We start from the raw sequence: 22172 nt of genomic DNA on the forward strand, positions 1-22172 counted from the left end.
TTGGAACAGACTCTAAAAGTTTACTAAATAAGAATGCAAAATTGAATATTTTACATATTTTATTTGTATATTTGTAATATGATACATAAAACAATTTATCCAAAACTAACATGCATATCAAAAAAAATAGCAATGTTAAATAATGAAAACATGAATGATTCTGTTGTTTATATATACATGTATACATGTTTATCATTGTTGTGGCAATAGTTCATTTTTTTCAAATCAATTTAACTTTAATTCCCTTTTACTTTTTATAATAAACCCAATTAAGTTTTAAACTGTTTGTTGAAAGTTTAACTGAATTCAACACTGTAATATGAATAGACTGAACAGTGACACTATACAGATGGCATTGACCAAACATTATTTCCAATTTTCACTTTAGAAAGTTAAGATGTTCGTTTTCAATTTTGTCTCTCAGGCAGTTCAGCTACTCTTTGTTTGCGACAGTTTTCCATAATTTTAGCCATATTCCATATTTCTAGTGTAGGACATTCCTTCAAATCCGTTAAACTCAGCAATCTGTAAAACAAAGTCTCAAACATTGAAATAACAATCAGAAGTTGAATCTTCGGCAAAGCCTACCAATTCCAAGTCAAATCAAAGTATGTTTTATGTGTATAAATATCAGTCTTATTACATAGTTAACAGTTTGTGTTGAATATTGATGTTAATTGATCATTTAAAGCTTCATTATTTAAATAAATGTACATGTAGTTCATTATGCAATTCAGCACACAGTATTTTGCTATCAGCTAAGAAGAGACCATAAAAGGTGACTGGATACTGACAAATGTCTGCAACTGTGCCTTACAAGTTACAAAGTCACACCATTACTATTCAGCAAATTCTGATCTTGCAATACCAGTGGAGGGAAAAACAACACGTGCCCTGTCAGTGAAATGATTTAAACATATCCCAATACCTGGCTAGAAATATTCTAACTCTGACCATATCATTTATTCTATATAAGCAAGAACATCACACATGACAAAAACTTTATTTTGACATATTAAACTATGGCTTTAAACCCCAAAACAGCTTCCTAAAATAAAATGCTTTAAAATCCACAGATGTGAAAGTGACCTTAACGTTTTGGCCAGTTAGGTAAACACTCACTTTAATATTAATACATGTACTATATGAATTCAGAAGATTATTTTCTAGTAATTTGAGCCAGTGTGAACAAAGGTAAACCAATATAGTTCAATAATTTCAAAATTTCACTAATCCTGGATTTACTGATTTTGTTCACAATGTTGTGTAGTAAAAGATGGTTGTTTCTCTTTCTTTTTTTTTTTTAAGAAACAAATTGAAATAAGGAATATTTTTGAATACTTTCATTATTGGATGTACAACTCTAAACAATAGGATAGTATTTTTAAGGGCATTTTTTGGCTTTTCTTTTTTTAAAGAAACTATTTAGTGGCATTTAGCTTTACTTTTCCATCAGGATCCATGCTGTTCACTATCGGTTTCTCTACTTGTTATAGAGTTTGTAAGCGAACAGCATGGATCCTGATCAGACTGCGCGGATGCGCAGGCTGGTCTGGATCCATGCTGGTCGCAAACCCATTATGTTGGTTTTGTCATGACACGGCTCATATGTACAAACTAAGGTGAAAATACCTGGTTAAAGACAGCAAGGCATGGAAGTCATCTACTGTCATACTTTTTGGATCATCCTTCCTGAGAGTTACAAAGTCATCTTGTATTTTCTGAAAGAATACCAAGATTGTCACAGTAATGAAATATTTCATACAGATTAATTTCCTATTGTTGTCTGTGTTCTTTCGTTTGCTGGGCTTTTAATATGTACAACACTGCCGAGGTCATATAACCATTCTCAGGTGGAAAGACCTTCAGTACAACTTTTTGCCTTATGCTACCAAAGTACATTATATCTTATTTTATTTACATGCTGAAGGTGTAACTGTATTCGTTTACAATTATATACATGGCAAACTAAAGTTTACTTTATTTACTTGCTAAATATGATACAAACTGTTACAGTATTCATATATATAAATATTTAAATGGCAGACTGATGCAATATGTAAGTTTTCTTGTATTTTTAAGATACACTTCAGGTCAGATGTTCATATTTCAAGACCTGAAAGTCTCAAATTCCTATTTTCTTGCATGAAGCAGCATCCTCAATGATATATCCTCACTTATTAACTACACCCCTATTTGGAGACCTTTTACATTATAATAACATAAGAATAGAGCCTGAAGCAAAACCATCCATTAAAGACAATTCACAGTATGCTCCAACAACAAAGAAAAAACAACAATTTATTTCAATTTTACCTTTTGAATCTCGTCAGATAAACTGTAGTCCATGTGTTTAGCTAAGCCTATATATGTCCGACATTTCGTGAGAAAATCATCTGTGAGTACTTTATCTAACTGTTGAAAGTAATTTCTTAGGTCACTTGGTTGCTCCTTACACTGCAGAGGAACAAAACAATCACTCTGAAAAAGAAAACAGAACATTAAGTTAAGACAGATTACAAGCCTCTAAAATATAAAGTGATGAAGCAGGATTATTTAAACAACTGACCTTTCTAACACATGTCCTCAAGGTTTAACATTTCATACCTAATCAAAGTGTGATATAAAAACATCACTAGTGTCTGTAAGTGTCAAACAAATGGCTTTATATCATATTTCACTTAAAACTTTTAAGAATTTTGAAATTTGAATTGAGAAATAAGGATTATATATAAACAAGCAATTATCATAGTATTGCAAGCAATCCATAAGTCCCCTACCGGTTAGAACCCCATCAACATTCTGAAGGGCCATTCATTAATGTTTCAATTTTTCTCTATTTAAGTAAATTTGTTGGAAAAGTTCTTTAAAAGTGATCACAGGAAACAGTTTTTATGAACAGACAGACAGACGGACTGAAGGACACTCTAAAGTTAATATTTGAAACATCCCTGTTACCAAAATATAACATTTTAAAAGAAAAATTCTTAAACAGGAGATAACTCTTGAATTAAAGATGCAATTTCATAAAAATTTTCAGCTCTTTTTGACAAATCACAAATATTGTTATATTTGCCATGTTTTAAGCCTATTTGTTGCCAAGGCAACTGATATTTTTTCAAAATAGGAAGAACAGATAAGACATGCATAATCTCAAGACTGCCATCTACCCATATGTCAAGTTTCATAAAAATATTTCCAGTACTTTTTGAGTTATCACTGGATTCAGTTTATGTGTAAAATTTGCCATATTTTCAGTCTATGTGTTGCCAAAGCAACCAGAATTTTCAACATAGGAAAAAAAGAAAAAGACGTGCATAATCTCAAGACTGCCATCTACCCATATGTCAAGTTTCATAAAAATATTTCCAGTACTTTTTTGCTTTATCACTGGATCCAGTTTATGTATGTGTTGCCATAGCAACCAGAATTTTCAACATAGGAAGAAAAGGAAAAAACGTGCATAATTGCTAGACTGTCATCTACCCATATGTCAAGTTTCATAAAAATATTTCCAGTACTTTTTGCGTTATCACTGGATCCAGTTTATGTGTAAAATTTGCCATATTTTCAGCCTATTTGTTGCCATAGCAACCAGAATTTTCAACATAGGAAAAAAGAAAAAGACATGCATAATCTCCATACTGCCATCTATCCATATACCAAGTTTCATAAAAATATTTTCAGTACTTTTCAAGTTATCGCGGGATCCAGTTTTGTGGACGGACGGACTGACAGACGGACGGAGGGTAAACCTAAAGTCCCCTCCGGTAAACCGGTAGGGGACTAATTAGTCTACCAGCAGATTTTTTAATGAACAGTGCACAAGTTAATGAAATGTCCAACTCTACATTTTGGAATTACTGAGAATGTGTCTCTGTATTGAAGACGTTCAGGACATTTTCTTTTTTAAACAAAATTTCACCTGTTCAATTGCAAAGGTATCTTTTTCCTTATCCAGTTCTTGCCTGTTTTCATTGCAAATTATCTCAAACTTTTTGAAACAAAAAGCTGCAGTTCTTGTATTGCATTCAACTGCATAACAAACAAGAAGGCAAGATGGCCCTACATTGCTCACCTGACCCATCAAACTCATCTGAACAATTACCTAGACAAGCATTCTGACCAAGTTTCATAACAGGTGAGTCAAAAATGTGACCACAAGAGTGTTAACAAGGATTATCCATATTTGAGCAGTGTGACCTAGTTTTTGACCCCAGGTGACCCATATTTGAACTTGACCTAAAAATCATCAAACAAACTTTCAGACAAACTTCCAGGATATTTGGATTAAAACAGTAGCCACTAGAGTATTAAGGTTATTCTATTTTTAGCTCCTGTTCATCCAAGATGACCCATGTTGGAACTCATCCGAGCAATTACCTAGACAAGCATCCTGACCAAGTTTGATGATGATTGAGTCAAAAATGTGACCACTAGTGTCAACAAGGTTTTTCTATTTTTAGCTCCTGTGACCTAGTTTTTCATCCAAGATGACCCATGTTCGAACTCATCCGAGCTATTACCTAGGCAAGCTTCCTGACCAAGTTTGATGATGATTGAGTAAAAAATGTGACCGCTTTAGTGTTAACCAACAAGTGTGGACGGCCAACGGACATTCAACGATCCTAAAAGCTCTTCCTGAACTAGCTCAGGAGAGCTAAAAAGTCAATTTAAAACCAAAAAGCTTGGACACAACTCTCTCTGCTTCTTGTGCATAATTCAACTATAGTGCACAGTTCAAGTGAACATTTACATAATCTGTTTTTTGTTTTTGTTTTGGGTTTTACGTCACATTGACACAGTATAGGTCATATCGCGACGTTCCAGCTTTACTGGTGGAGGAAGACCTCAGGTGCCCTTCCGTGCATTATTTCAGGCACAAACAGGCACCTGAGTAGAACCACCGACGTTCCGTAAGCTAACATAATCTGTTAAAAATAAAGTTATTCTTACAGGCAATATAGATCTTCCTTCTGAAATAATGAGGGCCGAGATGTTGGATGGAAAGTCTTGTCTGTGAAATTCAAAATCATATTCCACTTTTTGCCAGTTTATAACATTTCCAAGTGATTGTATATTTTTCACACCTGAAAATTAATAAAATACAATTTTTGACCCATAAAGATGAAACTTCAAGTGATACCTTAAACTTGTTCTCAAAACTTTACCAGAAACATGGTTTATTTTGTTCTCAAAACTTTTTAAGAAACATTATTTATCTTGTTCTCAAAACTTTATCAGAAACATTATTTATCTTGTTCTCAAAACTTGATCAGAAACATTATTTATCTTGTTCTCAAAACTTTATCAGAAACATTATTTATCTTGTTCTCAAAACTTTATCAGAAACATTATTTATACTGTTCTCAAAACTTTATCAGAAACATTATTTATCTTGTTCTCAAAACTTTATCAGAAATATTATTTATCTTGTTCTCAAAACTTTATCAGAAACATTATTTATCTTGTTCTCAAAACTTTATCAGAAACATTATTTATCTTGTTCTCAAAACTTTATCAGAAACATTATTTATCTTGTTCTCAAAACTTTATCAGAAACATTATTTATACTGTTCTCAAAACTTTATCAGAAACATTATTTATCTTGTTTTCAAAACTTTATCAGAAACATCATTTATACTGTTCTCAAAACTTTATCAGAAACATTATTTATACTGTTCTCAAAACTTTATCAGAAACATTATTTATCTTGTTCTCAAAACTTTATCAGAAACATTATTTATACTGTTCTCAAAACTTTATCAGAAACATTATTTATCTTGTTCTCAAAACTTTATCAGAAACATTATTTATACTGTTCTCAAAACTTTATCAGAAACATTATTTATCTTGTTCTCAAAACTTTACCAGAAACCTTTTAAGTTCAGAATAGCTATAATTCAGTCAAAATTCATGCAACAGTTCTGGGTCATGGAAAAAACATGATTTGCATGCAAAATGAGATTTAAAAAAAAAAAAAAAAAAAAACTAAACAAAAAACAGTCAGAAATTATTAAAATTCAGCAAAAATCCATGTATAAACTAAGGCCTTAGGACTGTGACCTAATAAAGTATTGAAGAAATGTAAAATATTTCAAGAGAATACATTCAGTAGATCCAGAGATTCATCTTGCAGGCAAAACTTAACATAGGGTTTCAAGTTGGTAAAAATCAATTCTTCATTCATAGGCCTTGAATAATAATCTTCAACTATAATCTCACAGACACATGTGAAGTTGAAATCCAATGATGATCAACAAGAAACAAAACAGTGGTTAATGACATTTAAAATAACATTAAATATTTTACAGATCACTGAATATGTCACAGACACTGAAACATGGGCAGGTACAATAGTCCCATTATTTTTCCAAAAAGTGAAAATAAAAAATTACCATTTACATCGAGCTGTCCTGGTTCAAGAGCAATTTCATTTACAGTCATATTGGTATGTTCTGCTAGCTGTAAAATACCAGAGCGCAGCCTGTTTGCAGTGTAATCTTTCTTTGGTGAGAATGGAAGTTTGTTCATGTTGTCCAGAGACATGTGCAGTAAATGAGACTGTAAAATAAATAATAATTGTAAGTTATGGGCAGTTACCAATACATCCAAAATATGACAATATCTTAATGGGAGTAATGGATTATTTTATTTGTTTGTTTGTTTGTTAACTTTGAGAATATCCCGCAAGTCGGTGATTTACCAGTAGTTAAATCACGCATGCACTACACGCACAAGTCAATACCCCGTTTTTTCAAATGGCACAAGTGATTCCAAAAAATAAGATGAATAACACAAAGAATGATCTCATGTGTTGATAATAATAGCCAATTTAGCAGTTGTATTGAGGGGTGATTGACCAGTTTGTTCCCTTATATGTGTCACAGATATTTTGTAGCTACTGTGCAGCAAGACACACAAATATCATAAACAGGGAAAAAAACATTTTTAAATAAAGTTGGAATAAATTACACCAGCAGTTTTTAAGCAGTAGTCTGGGCAGGTATTGAGACAAACGGACGGACAGACGATGGAGAAGTGATCCATATATGTCCACAAAAATATAAAGAAGCTTGAAACTCTGGTAATTCTATTCTTTATTAAAATGACACTTCACACAAAAGATACACTAATCAAACTTCTGACTTTCATATAGAAAAACTTTCTAGGCAAAAGAGAGTAAATTTTCAAGGTAAAATGAATAATTATAGAAAAATATTTTTATCATTATAAGATGTGTAATTATAGAAAAATATTTTTATCATTATAAGATGTGCATATATACAAAATTGTATAAATTGTTGATAAATATAGGCAGTTATATCATAATTTGATTGTCAAATAAGGAAATCAAATAAGATACCTGTGTGACGAGATTGGACAGTAAATGGTGTAACAATTCAGAGTATAATGAAGAGTTGGGACAGTTGCTGAAATTCACGGAAAACTTTCCCAGTGCCATAGCATCAGCTCTACCATATCTGAAGTTTTAGTCATAATAAGAACATATAATTAATTTTCTTATATACCTATAAATTTTCTCCCTAAATACACGCAAATCTTGAAGCGCAAATACGCTTCAATGGATAGAAAATTCCGTATTATGTAAGTGACAAATACGGTACCAAATATGGAAGTGCCAGACTATTTTTGACGTTGGTTCCGATCTAAGCTGTGTATAACGTTGCATTTGGAAACGGGAACCAAAATTATTCCGTCTCGCGTGATATCATTTTTCCACCGCTGCTCGTAGCAAAATACAAAGCCTCAGAAAGTTACTACAACATAATATTCCCTATGTATCTTTTACAATTGTTGTGGCAAATAAAGATTTTCCTATAATGTCACATGTATAGGGATTCTTAGAAGACTCTTCAGCATCTGATAGCATTTTAAAATCTCTTGCAGAAAAACTTTTTTCACAACCCTTTGCCATTAGACCAACATCAACTGGCACACCCCTGCCATTTGATCATGATCTACTTTGTATGCTGTTTAGTAAGTATAACATTTTGAAGTTTTCCCGGTTAACTCCAGATTGTAAGGTGGACAAGTCCATTAAATATACGAGTATTTAGAGTGGTTATGGTTAATTGACTCTTACTTAAAAGAGTAAAGCATTACAATATTTCCTTTCCAATAATTGTTTGTACTTTTGTGATATTCTAAAAATTTCTATTCTTATAATTTATCATACATTTTTTCCCTATGCTTAACACATACATTTTTCCCTATGCTTAACACATACATTTTTCCCCATTGCGGAAGATTCAGATTATGGCAAAAATGCCTGTGGGCACAAAATGTTCACTCTGTAAGTTTCCTAATAAATGTCAATGTTCAGTAAAACTTACACATTGGCAATAAGATGACACAGTAGGTATTTGGCAGCCATTTTATCTCCAAGTAAAGCATGCTCCAGTACAGACAACAATTCCTGTTTCAAAGCTATCAAAACACCCTGGATATTCTCCAATACTGTAAAATATCAAATATCACAATTATCATATAGTGAAACAACTTAACTTCCAGATTTTTCACTAACTTTGCATTACATTATTGCATTTTAATGTAATGCCAGATCAACAATATAAATTATTTATTTTAACATTTCTTCATACCTTAGCATTTGCCAATTAAGTGTTATTTATTTGAAAATTTAATGGAATTCAAAGTTGTGTAAAGTATGTTTTTTGCATCAGTGATTTGAATAAATGTACAAATAATTAGATTTGGTGTGGAGACCAGTCATGGACTCTAAATTTAAGATAGATGGAGTTCATTTACAAGTCCTTTAAGATATCTAGCGCACCTTACAAGATAACATGAAAATAAATTCATTAGAATGAAACGACAAACTTGTTCAACTGGAATAACTATGTACAGTAAATTCTTTCTATCAAGACCACAAATAGGACTGACTCTAAGTGATCTTTAAAGTAAACTGGTCTTAATAGTGAATAAGCAACCTTAACAACTTATGCAGTCCAACTTATAAGTACCCATGTCTCAAACTTTAAGTTAGGTTTTATCTCTTTCTGTAGATGTTAAACTTTCGATTTTTTTTAATTGGTTCATTTTCTTATTTCATAAAACGATTTATGACAGACCAAGGTAACAATTATTTTAAGTGTTATTACAAACTAAAGAATGAGGTTTAGCTGTAATAATGCACATTTTTTGGTGCATAACCACATTTAATAAATTTCATTCACATGTAAATTAAAACTTTTGATCTTAAGAAACTTACACCAGGCTGTCAACCAGGTCTTATCCAAAATAAAGGAGGAATATAGGAATATTTTTGCAGGAAATATAGGAGTTTTTGGACCATTTAGAGGCAAAAAATAGGAGTTTTCAACTTAAATTGTTTAACTTACCAATGCTTATATAAATGTAAATTATTCTTACTTTTACACATGATGTTTCTACAATAAAATGTCTACCGTATAAGTGAAGGACACCATTAATAGGCTGTCCAGCACCTTCCGACATAAAATTAGGGTGAATTTTAGGGTAATATTTCAGAAATTTTAGGGCTAAAATAAGGAATGTTAGGGTACGTAATCGAAATTTTAGGGCTAAAATTTGCAATTTTATAACTAAATAAACCAAGGTCCCAAAGGACCATGATGAGGGCTAATCTTTGCATTTTTGACACAAAAGTAACTCACAAATAATGCTCTAGTTTAGTTAGAGCAAAGGTGCTACCAGTGTGGACTCACTGGTCAACTGCCTCCCCTGTGGAAATGGTCTTAGTCAAATCATGTTCAAACCATATTTTTTTAAATTGGCTGAACATGTCAAAAAGAACATGTTTTACCTACCGATATGTTTTGGGAATGTTATAACAACAAGTGTATAAAGGAATTCTTATACAGTAAAATTCTTGCACAATGCAGCTTTTGAATATGGACAAATGAAATTTTTTGTACAAGTAGGAAGTAAAAAGGCATTTGCCTTAGTACAGTCATTTGAATAAATGGGAAGCATCTATAATCAACACAAAGAATTGCACATCAAAAAAGTTCATCACACAGACCATTCAATTGCAGTTTAATCTAGATCACATAATTGCAAAATGTGTGTACATTGTAATTGGAAATGAGCTTTATATTACTGAACTGCCAAATTATTTTTGAGTGTGATTAATTATATGAGTCTGCATTTTCCTAAATTGTACCATATGAATGAAAGAACAAGAATTGAATGAAATTGAAAACTTTGTGGCAAAATAAGCAATTTCTCCTACAAAGACATCGAAAAGGATAAATAAGTATGAGGGAAAGAATTAATTTTTCAAAGTCTATGTTAACCCATTCAGTACTTTACAATGTTGTTTTGATATTATGCAGATTTATATAAAAGAGTTGTGAGTAAACAAATTGTACATTAATTTTTGACAACTATTTATACATGTTTTTAATTAAGATTGTGTTACAACAGCTTCATAATGATCATTTTTAAATATGATATGAAATAAATGGACCACTTCAGAAATTTGGATAAAATGAACAAACATAAAATTCAAGATATCTGGAGTTGGCAAAAAAGTGTCAAAATATTTCAGAATAAGTGGACTCTTATGGTTATGATTTGAGTTTCAGGACCATGATATGGTAGTATTTTTGCTGTCAACATGATTATCAACAACTGCTTTGATTATGAAATAGCAATGTTTCTGACATAGTCAAAATAACTTTTAGTTAAAACGAAACCAGATCAATGTCATCAATTTTGAGTTGGCAAATCATGGCCAAATCATTTTTGACCATGTTCAAAACATGGTTGACTTAGTTATGTCCGTGATTATTTTGACAGGGTTACAAGTTATAAGTATGTTTATAACAAAAGATAAAAAAAATGAGGAATTTCAGTGAAAAAATAGGGCATCTTTAGGAACTCCCTTTGAATTTTTACTTTTTTAGGAATTTTAGCCAAACTGAAAAAATTAGGATTTTTTTAAGAATTTTAGGGACACAGCGGACAGCCTGCATTAGCTTTAAACCACAGCATCAGCATCCTGGCAGAAAGTTACAGCAATGCATGACCATCATCTGAATGGTCACCTGAAATAAAGTTGACATACTGATGCACTGCTTTTCATGGTGACCATGCAGATTGCTATGTGGAGCACAGCAGCCTTGAGCATAGTAATGTGATGCTGATGCAGGCATACACATTCTCTTACCTGTAAAATACAAAAGCAGTACCAAAATTTAAATCTCTTTGAATTCCTCGGCAATATATTTTTAAAAAAATATAGGAAAAATATTCAAAATATAGGAGAATATAGGAAAAATAGGAGGCTTTTTAAAATATAGGATTCCAACCCAAAATATAGGAGTTTTATAGGAATATAGGAATTGGTTGACAGCCTGTTACACTTCTCATTATGATTTAAACATTAATTGCATATCTAAATAAAGCACTTTTTTAAATTGATAGTTTGGTGCAATTAGCATCTTTTACCATACTTGTCATCAACAAAACAATTGAGCAGCGCCATGACAAAACCAACATAATGCGTTTGCGACCAGCATGGATCCAGACCAGCCCGAGCATCCCCGCAGTCTGATCAGGATTCATGCTGTTCGCTTACAAACTATAATACAAGTAGAGAAACTGATAGCGAACAGCAATGAGCATGGATCCTGATCAGACTGCTGGTCACAAACGTATTATGTTGGTTTTGTCATAGCGCTGCTCAATTAAATGCTATTGACCAGTTGATTACCGACAAAACTGTTTCTAACACCAAACCTGAAGAAATTCAGTCTCAATCATGCTGATGCTTAAATACTATTACTATATTGTAAATCAAGAGTATGATAGACTTACACAGATAAAGACCTAATTTGACATTGTGTGTTTGTTTACGCCACAGACAAGATTATGACAATGGGGGCATAAACACACAATTGTCTGACGAGAGAAGTGCTGGCCATGATGTATTAGACTGATCATTTTTCTCAATGAATAAAGAAGGCAAATACTTTGTACAATTCATAAATGGCCTTCATAGCTTTAGGGTTGAAAGATGGTATTTTACTGTATGTTTATGTTCTGCCTTCTCTAACTTTGGTTGGGTTTTATGACACACCAACACAGTATAGGTCACATGGCAACTTTCTAGCTCAACTGATTGAGGTAGACCTCGGGTGCTCTTCCGTGCAATAATTCAGATATGAATGGGCACATGAGAAGAACCAATATTCCATAAGCACACTGAATGGCTTCCTCAATAAAGAATTTAAAACCCCTGTAAGGATTCTAACAATTAGGACAAAATGGTTTGAAGTCAACCACCTTAACCACTCAACCATGGACGCCCAATTTATTCAATCTTTGACTGCAAAACAAGAAACATTTTATCACCATGTACCTTGTATCTTATCTTCAACTAATTCAGGTACCAAAGGGTTTACATGCTTGAGTGGCTTGCACACCACTGCATGAAGGCGTGGCACAAGTGATGGGGGCGGGGAATGAGCATTCACCTCCTCCTGTGGTTCTTCATGTACAGTTATCATCGAATTATCCTCCTCACTGAAAAAGAGTTGCTCTCAGTGTTAGTTAAGCCAAAGTGAAAATGCAAGAAAACAGAAACTCCGGAGGTAAAAAGTTTAACTGAGGGAACCCATGTTTTAATTAAGCAAGCAAATTTATATATTATAATCATAGTTCACATGGTAAAATTCCCTAAATTTCTAACTGTACTATACTGATAACCATTATAAACAAATATGTTATTTCAATTTTCTTACTATAACTTTTAACACCTGTTCTAACTACTAAACTAAGAAATATCAATTTATAGTAGACATAATTACGGAAATATATTGTCACCTAAGTGCAATAACGGGTTAACTCCTATCAAATTTAGGACTTAACCCATTTTAGCACTTAGGTGACAATATAAAGTACTAGAGATTTTCAAGATGAAAAAAAACCCAACAGTTTTTGGGAGAATTCGTCATCTTAGCGCAGTAATGAGTTAACCTCTTATATAATCTAATAGGAGTTTACCAATTACTGCACTAAGGTGGCAACATATGATCTCATCGTCTCTCTCTTTCTGCAAACCTTTCCAGACTTACGTGTTATCAAATCTTGCCAAGGAAGGGTCGACCGACAGCACACCAACAAATTCGACCATGTCATTTACTTTAAACTTGTCAATATCATCGTATACCTGGAAATATGATATAAATCTTTGCAATCAAACATTTAATCAGTTAGTCAATCAATTAAAAACACTTAGAGACAAGGTAAAACATAAAAAAAAAAGAGCTGATCCTGTAGGTGTTAACAACAGCAAAATGATGATTTGACTGGTTAATATACCCTTTAAAAATGTACAAGTATTGGCAAGGAAATACTAGGGGTGTCATTGATAAGGATTTTTGTAATGAATTATCGGCGATACAGCGATACATTGATTGCCAGGCAAAATTAAGCTTTCAAGTCTTTTTAATTTGTTTTACTATGCAGTTACATTTAAACACATGCAAAAAAAAAGATAAATTATGAAAAGTGAACAATTTGTTTCTTTTTTATCATTATAACTTTTAATGACAACTAATGACTAGTAAATATAATGTTTAAAGCCTTTTCCATTTTACTTTTGTTGTTGTTGTTGCTATTACGTAGTCCCACGGTCCGCCCTGTCCTACGACCGTTAGGGATTATGCTAAATCCTGCCTTGCTGTTCTATTACTTAGCCGGGGTTAAATTGGCAAATTATAGTGTTTCGAACCCGAATAATTATTAAAGTTTAACATAATTATGTAATCATAATTTTTACAAAGAAACACTTAAGAAAATTTTCTTGGCATTTTCCCTATCAGCAGACATGCGAGATTACAACGAAATTCGGCAGCATTCATAGGAGACACTCGGAGGTAACTCTGGTGTTGATTTCCGTTCTAGTTTTAGAAATAAATGTTTGGAATAAGTTAGTTCTGGCTTCCATAACTTTATATGTCGCTTTTATTTTGACGTTTGGTACTATAAAACCTGTTTGCTGAAGTGTCTTTAGCTAGAAATATGTGTGCATTCGATATTCGATATTTAAACAAGATTGCATTTGAGAAAAATGATATGCCACCGCATTAATACAACACTAAATAGTAGTGTAGGAATAGATTTTATTTTGTTTCTTTACAATTGAAGATTGTCATAATCCCTGACCTATCTAATTCTTATTATCAGATTAGTGGTTAAATCTATTGTTATTCTAATAAAAGATCAGAGTAGGAATATATCAATGCACTTGAGTCTAGTGAATTTGGTGGTTTGGCTTTCTCCCATTCAGAAAACAATTGTTTTATTTTCTGTTTTTACTATGTGTACATAATGAGAATCAACTGCCCCTGGCAGGGCCAATTTTTGACACCAGGGCAAAAATTTGAAACAACTTTGGTAAGGACCTATTAGATGATATTATATAGCAAACATCAAAGCTCTATGCCCTTGTACCTTCAGACAAAAATATTTTTTTTTTTGACTATATTGTACATAATGAAAAATCAATGAAACCCCGGGGCGGAACCAATTTTGAACCCCAGGGCCATAATTTTGAACAATCTTGGTAGAGGTTTACTTCACAATGTTTTCATGCAAATAATCTTAACTCTAGCCTTTGTAAATTTTAGAGAAGAATGATTTTTTTTTTTGAAAGTTTTTACCTATTTACATATAAGGAAAAAACCTATGGCCCCCGGGGCAGGGCTAATTTTGACACTAGAAGGCAAAATTTGAAATAATTTTTGGTAAGAAAGATAATATCATTTAACAAATATTAAAGCTCTAAGCCTTGTACCTTCAGACAAATTAAGAATTTTTTTATTTTTTACTATATTGTATATAATTAAAATCAATAAACCCCCGGGGACAGGGGCAATTTGGACCGCCAGGGCTAAATTTGAACAACCTTTTGCTAGAAGGTTCACCACACAATGTTTCATGCAAAATATTCTAAACCTCTAGGCTTTGTTAATTTTGCTAAGAAAAATTTTTTTAGAAAGTTTTTTACTATAAGTTTTTACTATATACAAATCAGGAAAACCAATGACCCCCTGGGGCGGGGCCGATTTTGAACCCTAACAGCTAAATTTTTTGAACAATCTTGGTAAGGGTCTACCCAGAAACAATGCCTTATGCAAAAATATCTAAGCCTCTAGGGCCTTTTGGGTCTTTACAAGAAGTATTTAAAAGTTTTTACTAATTATGTACATATAAGTGAAAATCAATACCCAACTTGGGCGGGCCGATTTTGACCTCGAGCTAGTAATTTGAAATAATCTTGTAAGAGGTCCTAACCAAAGACAATCCTTTTAATGCAAAAATATCCTTAAAAGCTCTATGGCCTTTTTGGGGTTTTACAAGGGATTTTTTAAATTTATTCTTATGATTTCCTTTTGGTTGCCATGGCAACCAGATTTCTGCATGGAATGAAAATTCTTTGAACAACTTTTGAAGCCCTTCACCCAAGGATCATAATCCTGCCAAGTTGGTTGAAAAATTGGACTAGTGGTTTTTCACAAGAAGATTTTTTTTTAAGTTCACTATATAATCTATTTAACACACACACATACACACAGGTGAATCACTATATGCCACCGCATCGCAGATGCTGCGGTGGCATAAAAATGGAATCGATATTGAATCGGATAACAAAGATCGTTGATACACCGATATCGATTGAATTGATTACACCCCTAGAAAATACAGATATACAGTTCATAGATCATAAAGAAACTGCCCTGAAGTTACCTTTACTAAACATGCTGGTCCTTTTTCTCCAGGAAGTGGGAAAGTTTGAGATTCCGTTTTATCATTTTGGCAACCTTCAACTGTTAAATTAAAAAAAAAAAAATGAAAATCTTAAAAATTCAAAACAACTGATTGAAGTGAATTTTCACAACAATTGAACTGAAAATGTTAAACTTGAAACAGGAATTTCTCAAGTAAGTATGCCTTGCCTTTCATCCAAGTAACTTAAAAGGCAAATAACATGTTTTTACTGAACATGGTACAACTACCCAGTTGTCCAGGAAAGTGGACTTAACTGGAAATCAAACAAAAAATCAAAAATCTTTTTCCCACAAATCAAGTTAAACATAAAATCATGCTTTAAACTAAAGTTTTAACAAAATGGACCTAGTTCTGCTTTGATTTCAAACTGTATAAATTGCCAATTGAAAAGGAACTTCAAAATTGTCAGCAAATATGTTTTGTTAAACTGCAAAGACAGTGTAAAGTAGCCATACTTTATCCTTGTGGAATAGAAAACCAGCTTTGATAACAAGAGCACTGGCATGCGGTCTTAAATGCTCATCTGTTAAAAAATACTAAGTTTAAAAAGGGGCATTATAACTCCAAAAAATATTGCTTTCAGAATAATGTTCTTTGTCTAACAACTGTACCTTGTCATGATAAGTAGGCATTGAGAACTTTTAAAATGTTTGAATACTGGGGTAATAGGCTACATTAAAGTTTTTGTTAAACGATGATGAAGCAGTACCATAATAGCTCTACTTTTTCTTTCGAAACAGACAAGTTCAAAATGGTTGCAACTACATGTATATTTCTGCCAATTTATTTCTAGTAATGAAATTTCTTTGTACAAAGATTCACCACCTCTTTTTGTAGTTTGTTGACGTTTGGATTTTGCATCATCAGTTTCCATGGTAACATCTCCACTTTTATTTCCCGTCTCCACATTCTGACTTTCCATAGGTTCGTCTGTCACCTCAGATTCATCCTCGAGATTTCTTTTACCTCTTGCCCTGGTTGAAGACGTTGAGGGATAACATTGTGTTTTAACCTTACTCATATCTGCGAATGACTTTTCGGCAGTGAAGGATTATAAGTGTATCTATTTGTTTACCATACTGTAACTGAAAGAAATTTCCATTTATATCTTCCTTAACTTACAACAGTACTAGTTTAATAGCACTCTATTTTAATAAAGAAATTATGATTTAACATTTAACAAATGTTAAATTTCATTCACAACATTCTCAATTTAAAGGACAAACAGTAAGAAGCAGTTTATAATTGTTCGTATAATTACTGCCATGCCTAATCTAATGGCCAAAGTTTTCCTACTTCTATGGTCTGTTCACACCTGTTGGAACTTTTTTGTATACTGCACACACACATAAATCACAAGGACAGGAAAAATACTGTTTTTGTTTAAAATTGAATTATAGAAGTATAGGTGAACAACTGTAAAATCTCATCATGTACTGTTAAGGTTATAATGGTTAATCAAGCTTTTCTTATGCCGTCCTTCTACTCCAAAATTTGTAAAATGGGCAAGCCCTGCTTTGAAATTGAAAAAGAGCAGTTTTTAGGGATTTAAACAACAATATTATATATATAGTAAATACTGGTTGTACAGACTAGTCTGACTCTATACAGGTAACATGTGCAGGTCACGAGTGTGTAACATGTACTGTACTAAAATAAAAGGATACTTTTTTAACCCATTCAGATTCACCAGGCACTGGTACACAATACAGTGTCATTCTATCCATAGTAACATTGTTTCTAGAGTCCACATCTATTGTCTGATTGGGCTGAAAGAAAAACTAAGAAATTAATATTAATCATCTGTAAAAACTTTATAATTTAATGTTATATATGTAATAACAAAAGAAAAGAACTAACTGTACTGATAATAACAGAAACAAGGATACTTGGATTTTTATCAAGCATCTTAAAAATTGAGTTTTCTAAAACACTTTGACAAAATCACAAGCAATGAAGATTGATTTCTTTTTCTTTCTTTTTATATCATGTTTAATGTCACACCAATACAGTGTAGGTCACATGGCGACTTTCCAGCTTTTCTGGTGGAGGAAGACCTCAGGTGCCCCTCTGTACATTATTTTTATTTTAGGCACAAACAGGCACCCGAGTAGAACCACTGACATTCCATAAGCTAGCTGGATAGTTTTCTAACATGTAAAATCTGAGGAAGACACTAGTGCGGCAAAAACCCACAGCAGTTAGAGGCAAGTTAGTGGGTTGGAGACAACATCCCTTACTATTCCGCAACTGATGTCCCTGAAGCTAGCAAAATTATAAAATATTTATTACACTGAATAAAGTCCATTACTGCTTCAAAGACAAGTTTTTTTATGTAAGTACATTAAATAATGACATTCATATGGCAGACCTTATTTCCTACATAATTTTTACAACCAGTCATGATCTTAAAAATCAAATAGAGTATAATTATATTCCTTTATTGTAAAGTAAAAATTTACTACTTGTTTCTTTCTGGATAGCTTTATTTTTCTCTATCAATCACCAAAAAAACATGCAATTTTCTACATTTATATCTTTTATGCTTAGAAAAACATGTCGAGAAAATGTAAAACATTTGACATAACAATTTTTATTGTATCTGCCATCATTATAAAATTCTTAAATGAGACAACATCTAACAGGATTTTCCAACAAGAACTGTCGGAGGACAGTAAAGCTCGACTATTCGAAAATTTGTCACAAGGGTGTTTCATTGAGTATAATAATGCTTACCTATATGAATACATAAAATTGTCCGAAAAGGTACAAACTCTTCAAGTTTCAATACATTCCCTTCAGTAGTTATGGAGATACAAGCTTACATACAAAAACTTAACCAAGATTTTCTAAGTCGAAAAAGGGGCATAATTATGAAATAAAACAATTCAGAGTTATGGGACTTGTACCAATCACCTTAGATAATCACAGAGACCAAGTGTGTGAAGTATCAATCCATTCCCTTCAGTAGTTATGGAGATACCAGCTTACACGCAAAAACTTAACCAAAAATTTCTAAGTCGAAAAAGGGGCATAATTATGTTAAAAAGCAAATCCGAGTTATGGGACTTGTGCCAATCATCTAAGATAATCACAGAGAACAAGTGTGTGAAGTTTCAATCCATTACCTTCAGTAGTTATGGAGATACCAGCTTACATGCAAAAACTTAACCAAGAATTTCTAAGTCAAAAAAGGGGCATAATTATGTTAAAAAGCAAATCAGAGTTATGGGACTTGTGCCAATTATCTTAGATAATCACAGAGAACAAGTGTGTGAAGTTTCAATCCATTCCCTTCAGTAGTTATGGAGATACCAGCTTACACGCAAAAACTTAACCAAGAATTTCTAAGTCGAAAAAGGGGCATAATTATGTTAAAAAGCAAATCCGAGTTATGGGACTTGTGCCAATCATCTAAGATAATCACAGAGAACAAGTGTGTGAAGTTTCAATCCATTCCCTTCAGTAGTTATGGAGATACCAGCTTACATACACAAACTTAACCAAGAATTTCTAAGTCAAAAAAGGGGCATAATTATGTAAAAAAGCAAATCAGAGTTATGGGACTTGTGCCAATTATCTTAGATAATCACAGAGAACAAGTGTGTGAAGTTTCAATCCATTCCCTTCAGTAGTTATGGAGATACCTGCTTACATACAAAAACTTAACCAAGAATTTCTAAGTCGAAAAAGGGGCATAATTATGAAAAAAAAGCAAATCAGAGTTATGGGACTTGTGCCAATCATCTTAGATAATCACAGAGAACAAGTGTGTGAAGTTTCAATCCATTCCCTTCAGTAGTTATGGAGATACCAGCTTACATACAAAAACTTAACCACAGGGACGCCGACGCCGACGCCGACAAATGGGTGACTGCATTAGCTCGATTATTCTGCGAATAGTCGAGCTAAAAACAATGTTTTTGATGCAACTGAATAAGGATGAAAAAAGTGGCCAGTCTTGATAAATTTCTGATTAAATGAAATAGTTTTAAACAAGCAAATTCGTTGAATTTATATCCCCCGCCGAGTACTGGTTATTATTAACACAACAACTGAAGACATAAGGCTTTATTTATATATTAATCATGGCATAATCAGTAATATTCTTTGAACTTGATAAATATTCAGGGCAATAACAGAGCCATAACTTTGTGTTAAATAGTAAAATCTAGAAATGCCAATGAGATGTATGCATACTACATAACTAATCAAGGGCCTTAAATCTGAGTTATAAGTATCTGACTGGAACAAGGCGACTATATGCACATCTCCTCTTAGTATCCCATAAAGTTTCATTGAATTCCAGCCAGCAGTAGCAGAGAAGTAGTGAGGAAACAAATATTTTTCTATATGGATACTGCATAACTAATCAAGGGCCATAACTCTGAGTTAAAGTGTCTGACTGGAACAAGCCGATGATATGCGCATCTCCTCTTGGTATTGAAGGTTCCCATAAAGTTTCGTTGAATTCCAGCCAGTAGTTGCAGAGAAGTAGCGCAGAAAAGATTTTTACTCCATATGCATACTGCATAACTAATCAAGGGCCATAACTCTGAGTTTAAGTGTCTGACCGGAACAAGTTGACGATATGCGCATCTCCTCTTGGTATTGAAGGTTCCCATAAAGTTTCGTTGAATTCCAGCCAGTAGTTGCAGAGAACTACTCCAGAAACGATTTTTACTCCATATGCATATTGCATAACTAATCAAGGGCCATAACTCTGAGTTTAAGTGTCTGACCGGAACAAGCCGACGATATGCCCATCTCCTCTTGGTATTGAAGGTTCCCATAAAGTTTCGTTGAATTCCAGCCAGTAGTTGCAGAGAAGTAGCGCGGAAACGATTTTTACTCCATATGCATACTGCATAACTAATCAAGGGCCATAACTGAGTTAAAGTGTCTGACCGGAACAAGCCGACTATATGCGCATCTCCTCTTGGTATTGATGATTCCCATAAAGTTTCGTTGAATTCCAGCCAGTAGTTGCAGAGAAGTAGTGCGGAAACGATTTTTACTCTATATGCATACTGCATAACTAATCAAGGGCCATAACTCTGAGTTAAAGGGTCTGACCGGAACAAGGCGACGATATGCGCATCTCCTTTTGGTATTGATGGTTCCCATAAAGTTTCGTTGAATTCCAGCCAGTAGTTGCAGAGAACTACTCCGGAAACGATTTTTACTCTATATGCATACTCCATAACTAATCAAGGGCCATAACTCTGAGTTAAAGTGTCTGACCGGAACAAGCCGACGATATGCGCATCTCCTCTTGATATTGATGGTTCCCATAAAGTTTCGTTGAATTCCAGCCAGTAGTTGCAGAGAACTACTCCGGAAACGATTTTTACTCTATATGCATACTCCATAACTAATCAAGGGCCATAACTCTGAGTTAAAGGGTCGGACCAGAACAAGCCGACGATATGCGCATCTCCTCTTGATATTGATGATTCCCATAAAGTTTCGTTGAATTCCAGCCAGTAGTTGCAGAGAACTACTTCGGAAACGAAATTCAGACGGACAGAAGGACGGACAATGCCAAAACTATATCCCCCTCCCGATTCCATCGGCGGGGGATAATAATATAATTATAAATAAAAGTGTTACCCCACATTCAGCCACGTCCTTGTATTTACCACTCCTCAGAAATGTGTTGCCTGTTACAGTATCTTTCACCTCGTACTTGCCAAGGTAAAATTCAGGGTCATACATATCTTGTATCATACAACGATATCTCACCAGCGAGTTTGCTTTCAAATCGTGCATACTGGTATCATTCAAACTGGGTACCTGAAATATTCAAATTGTCAACCAATCACTTGTTGAATTTGTGTAATAAATTTGCCGAGCTTTGAATTTGGAAATCCATTCAAAGTTTTGGTGATTTTAATAACAGTATCAAAATTTTGTTAAGTTTTACATAAAAAAGCAAATTTCAATTATAACAATGTGAATGCTTTTGGCATATACAGACAATAGATGGTAAAAAACTGTAAGAAAATTGCAGGATTTTTTTTTCTTCAAAATACGTTATAGATTTCTATATAATTTATACTTATTTTTATCGGCACCAAAATTTGTGAAATGAACCTCAGTAGACAACGGAAAATGTTTCATTATACATTCATTTCATAAATAATCATTATAAAATAAATACAAACCCATGTTAATGCACTTCTGTTAGCAAGTTTTTCATTGAAATACTTTCTGACTGGCGAGCTGTCACCATCTTGTGCCTTATCTGAAGTAAACATACATGTAGTTGTTTAAATATTACCTTAAATATTTTATTTTTTTAATAGCATGGCAGAAAAGGTAAGAAAAATAATATTTGAGTGCAAAAA

General features: G+C 33.1%; 1 protein-coding gene across 1 annotated transcript; it reads right to left on the minus strand.

Moving 5' to 3' along the window:
- Positions 1-41: 41 nt before the first annotated feature.
- LOC132738440 (mini-chromosome maintenance complex-binding protein-like) lies at positions 42-22069 on the minus strand (the record flags this gene model as incomplete). The annotated part of the gene is given in 14 exon segments (XM_060725938.1): positions 42-525; positions 1633-1721; positions 2317-2481; positions 4957-5090; positions 6399-6564; positions 7367-7484; positions 8358-8481; positions 12389-12552; positions 13104-13198; positions 15781-15860; positions 16588-16855; positions 17490-17591; positions 21436-21618; positions 21990-22069. Coding segments are annotated over 14 exon segments (1886 nt in total), but the record flags the coding sequence as incomplete, so codon positions are not given.
- Positions 22070-22172: the final 103 nt, after the last annotated feature.

The sequence above is a fragment of the Ruditapes philippinarum genome, unplaced genomic scaffold, assembly GCF_026571515.1.
Source record: "Ruditapes philippinarum isolate M1 unplaced genomic scaffold, ASM2657151v2 ctg556_1_1_1_1, whole genome shotgun sequence".
NCBI lineage: Eukaryota > Metazoa > Mollusca > Bivalvia > Venerida > Veneridae > Ruditapes > Ruditapes philippinarum.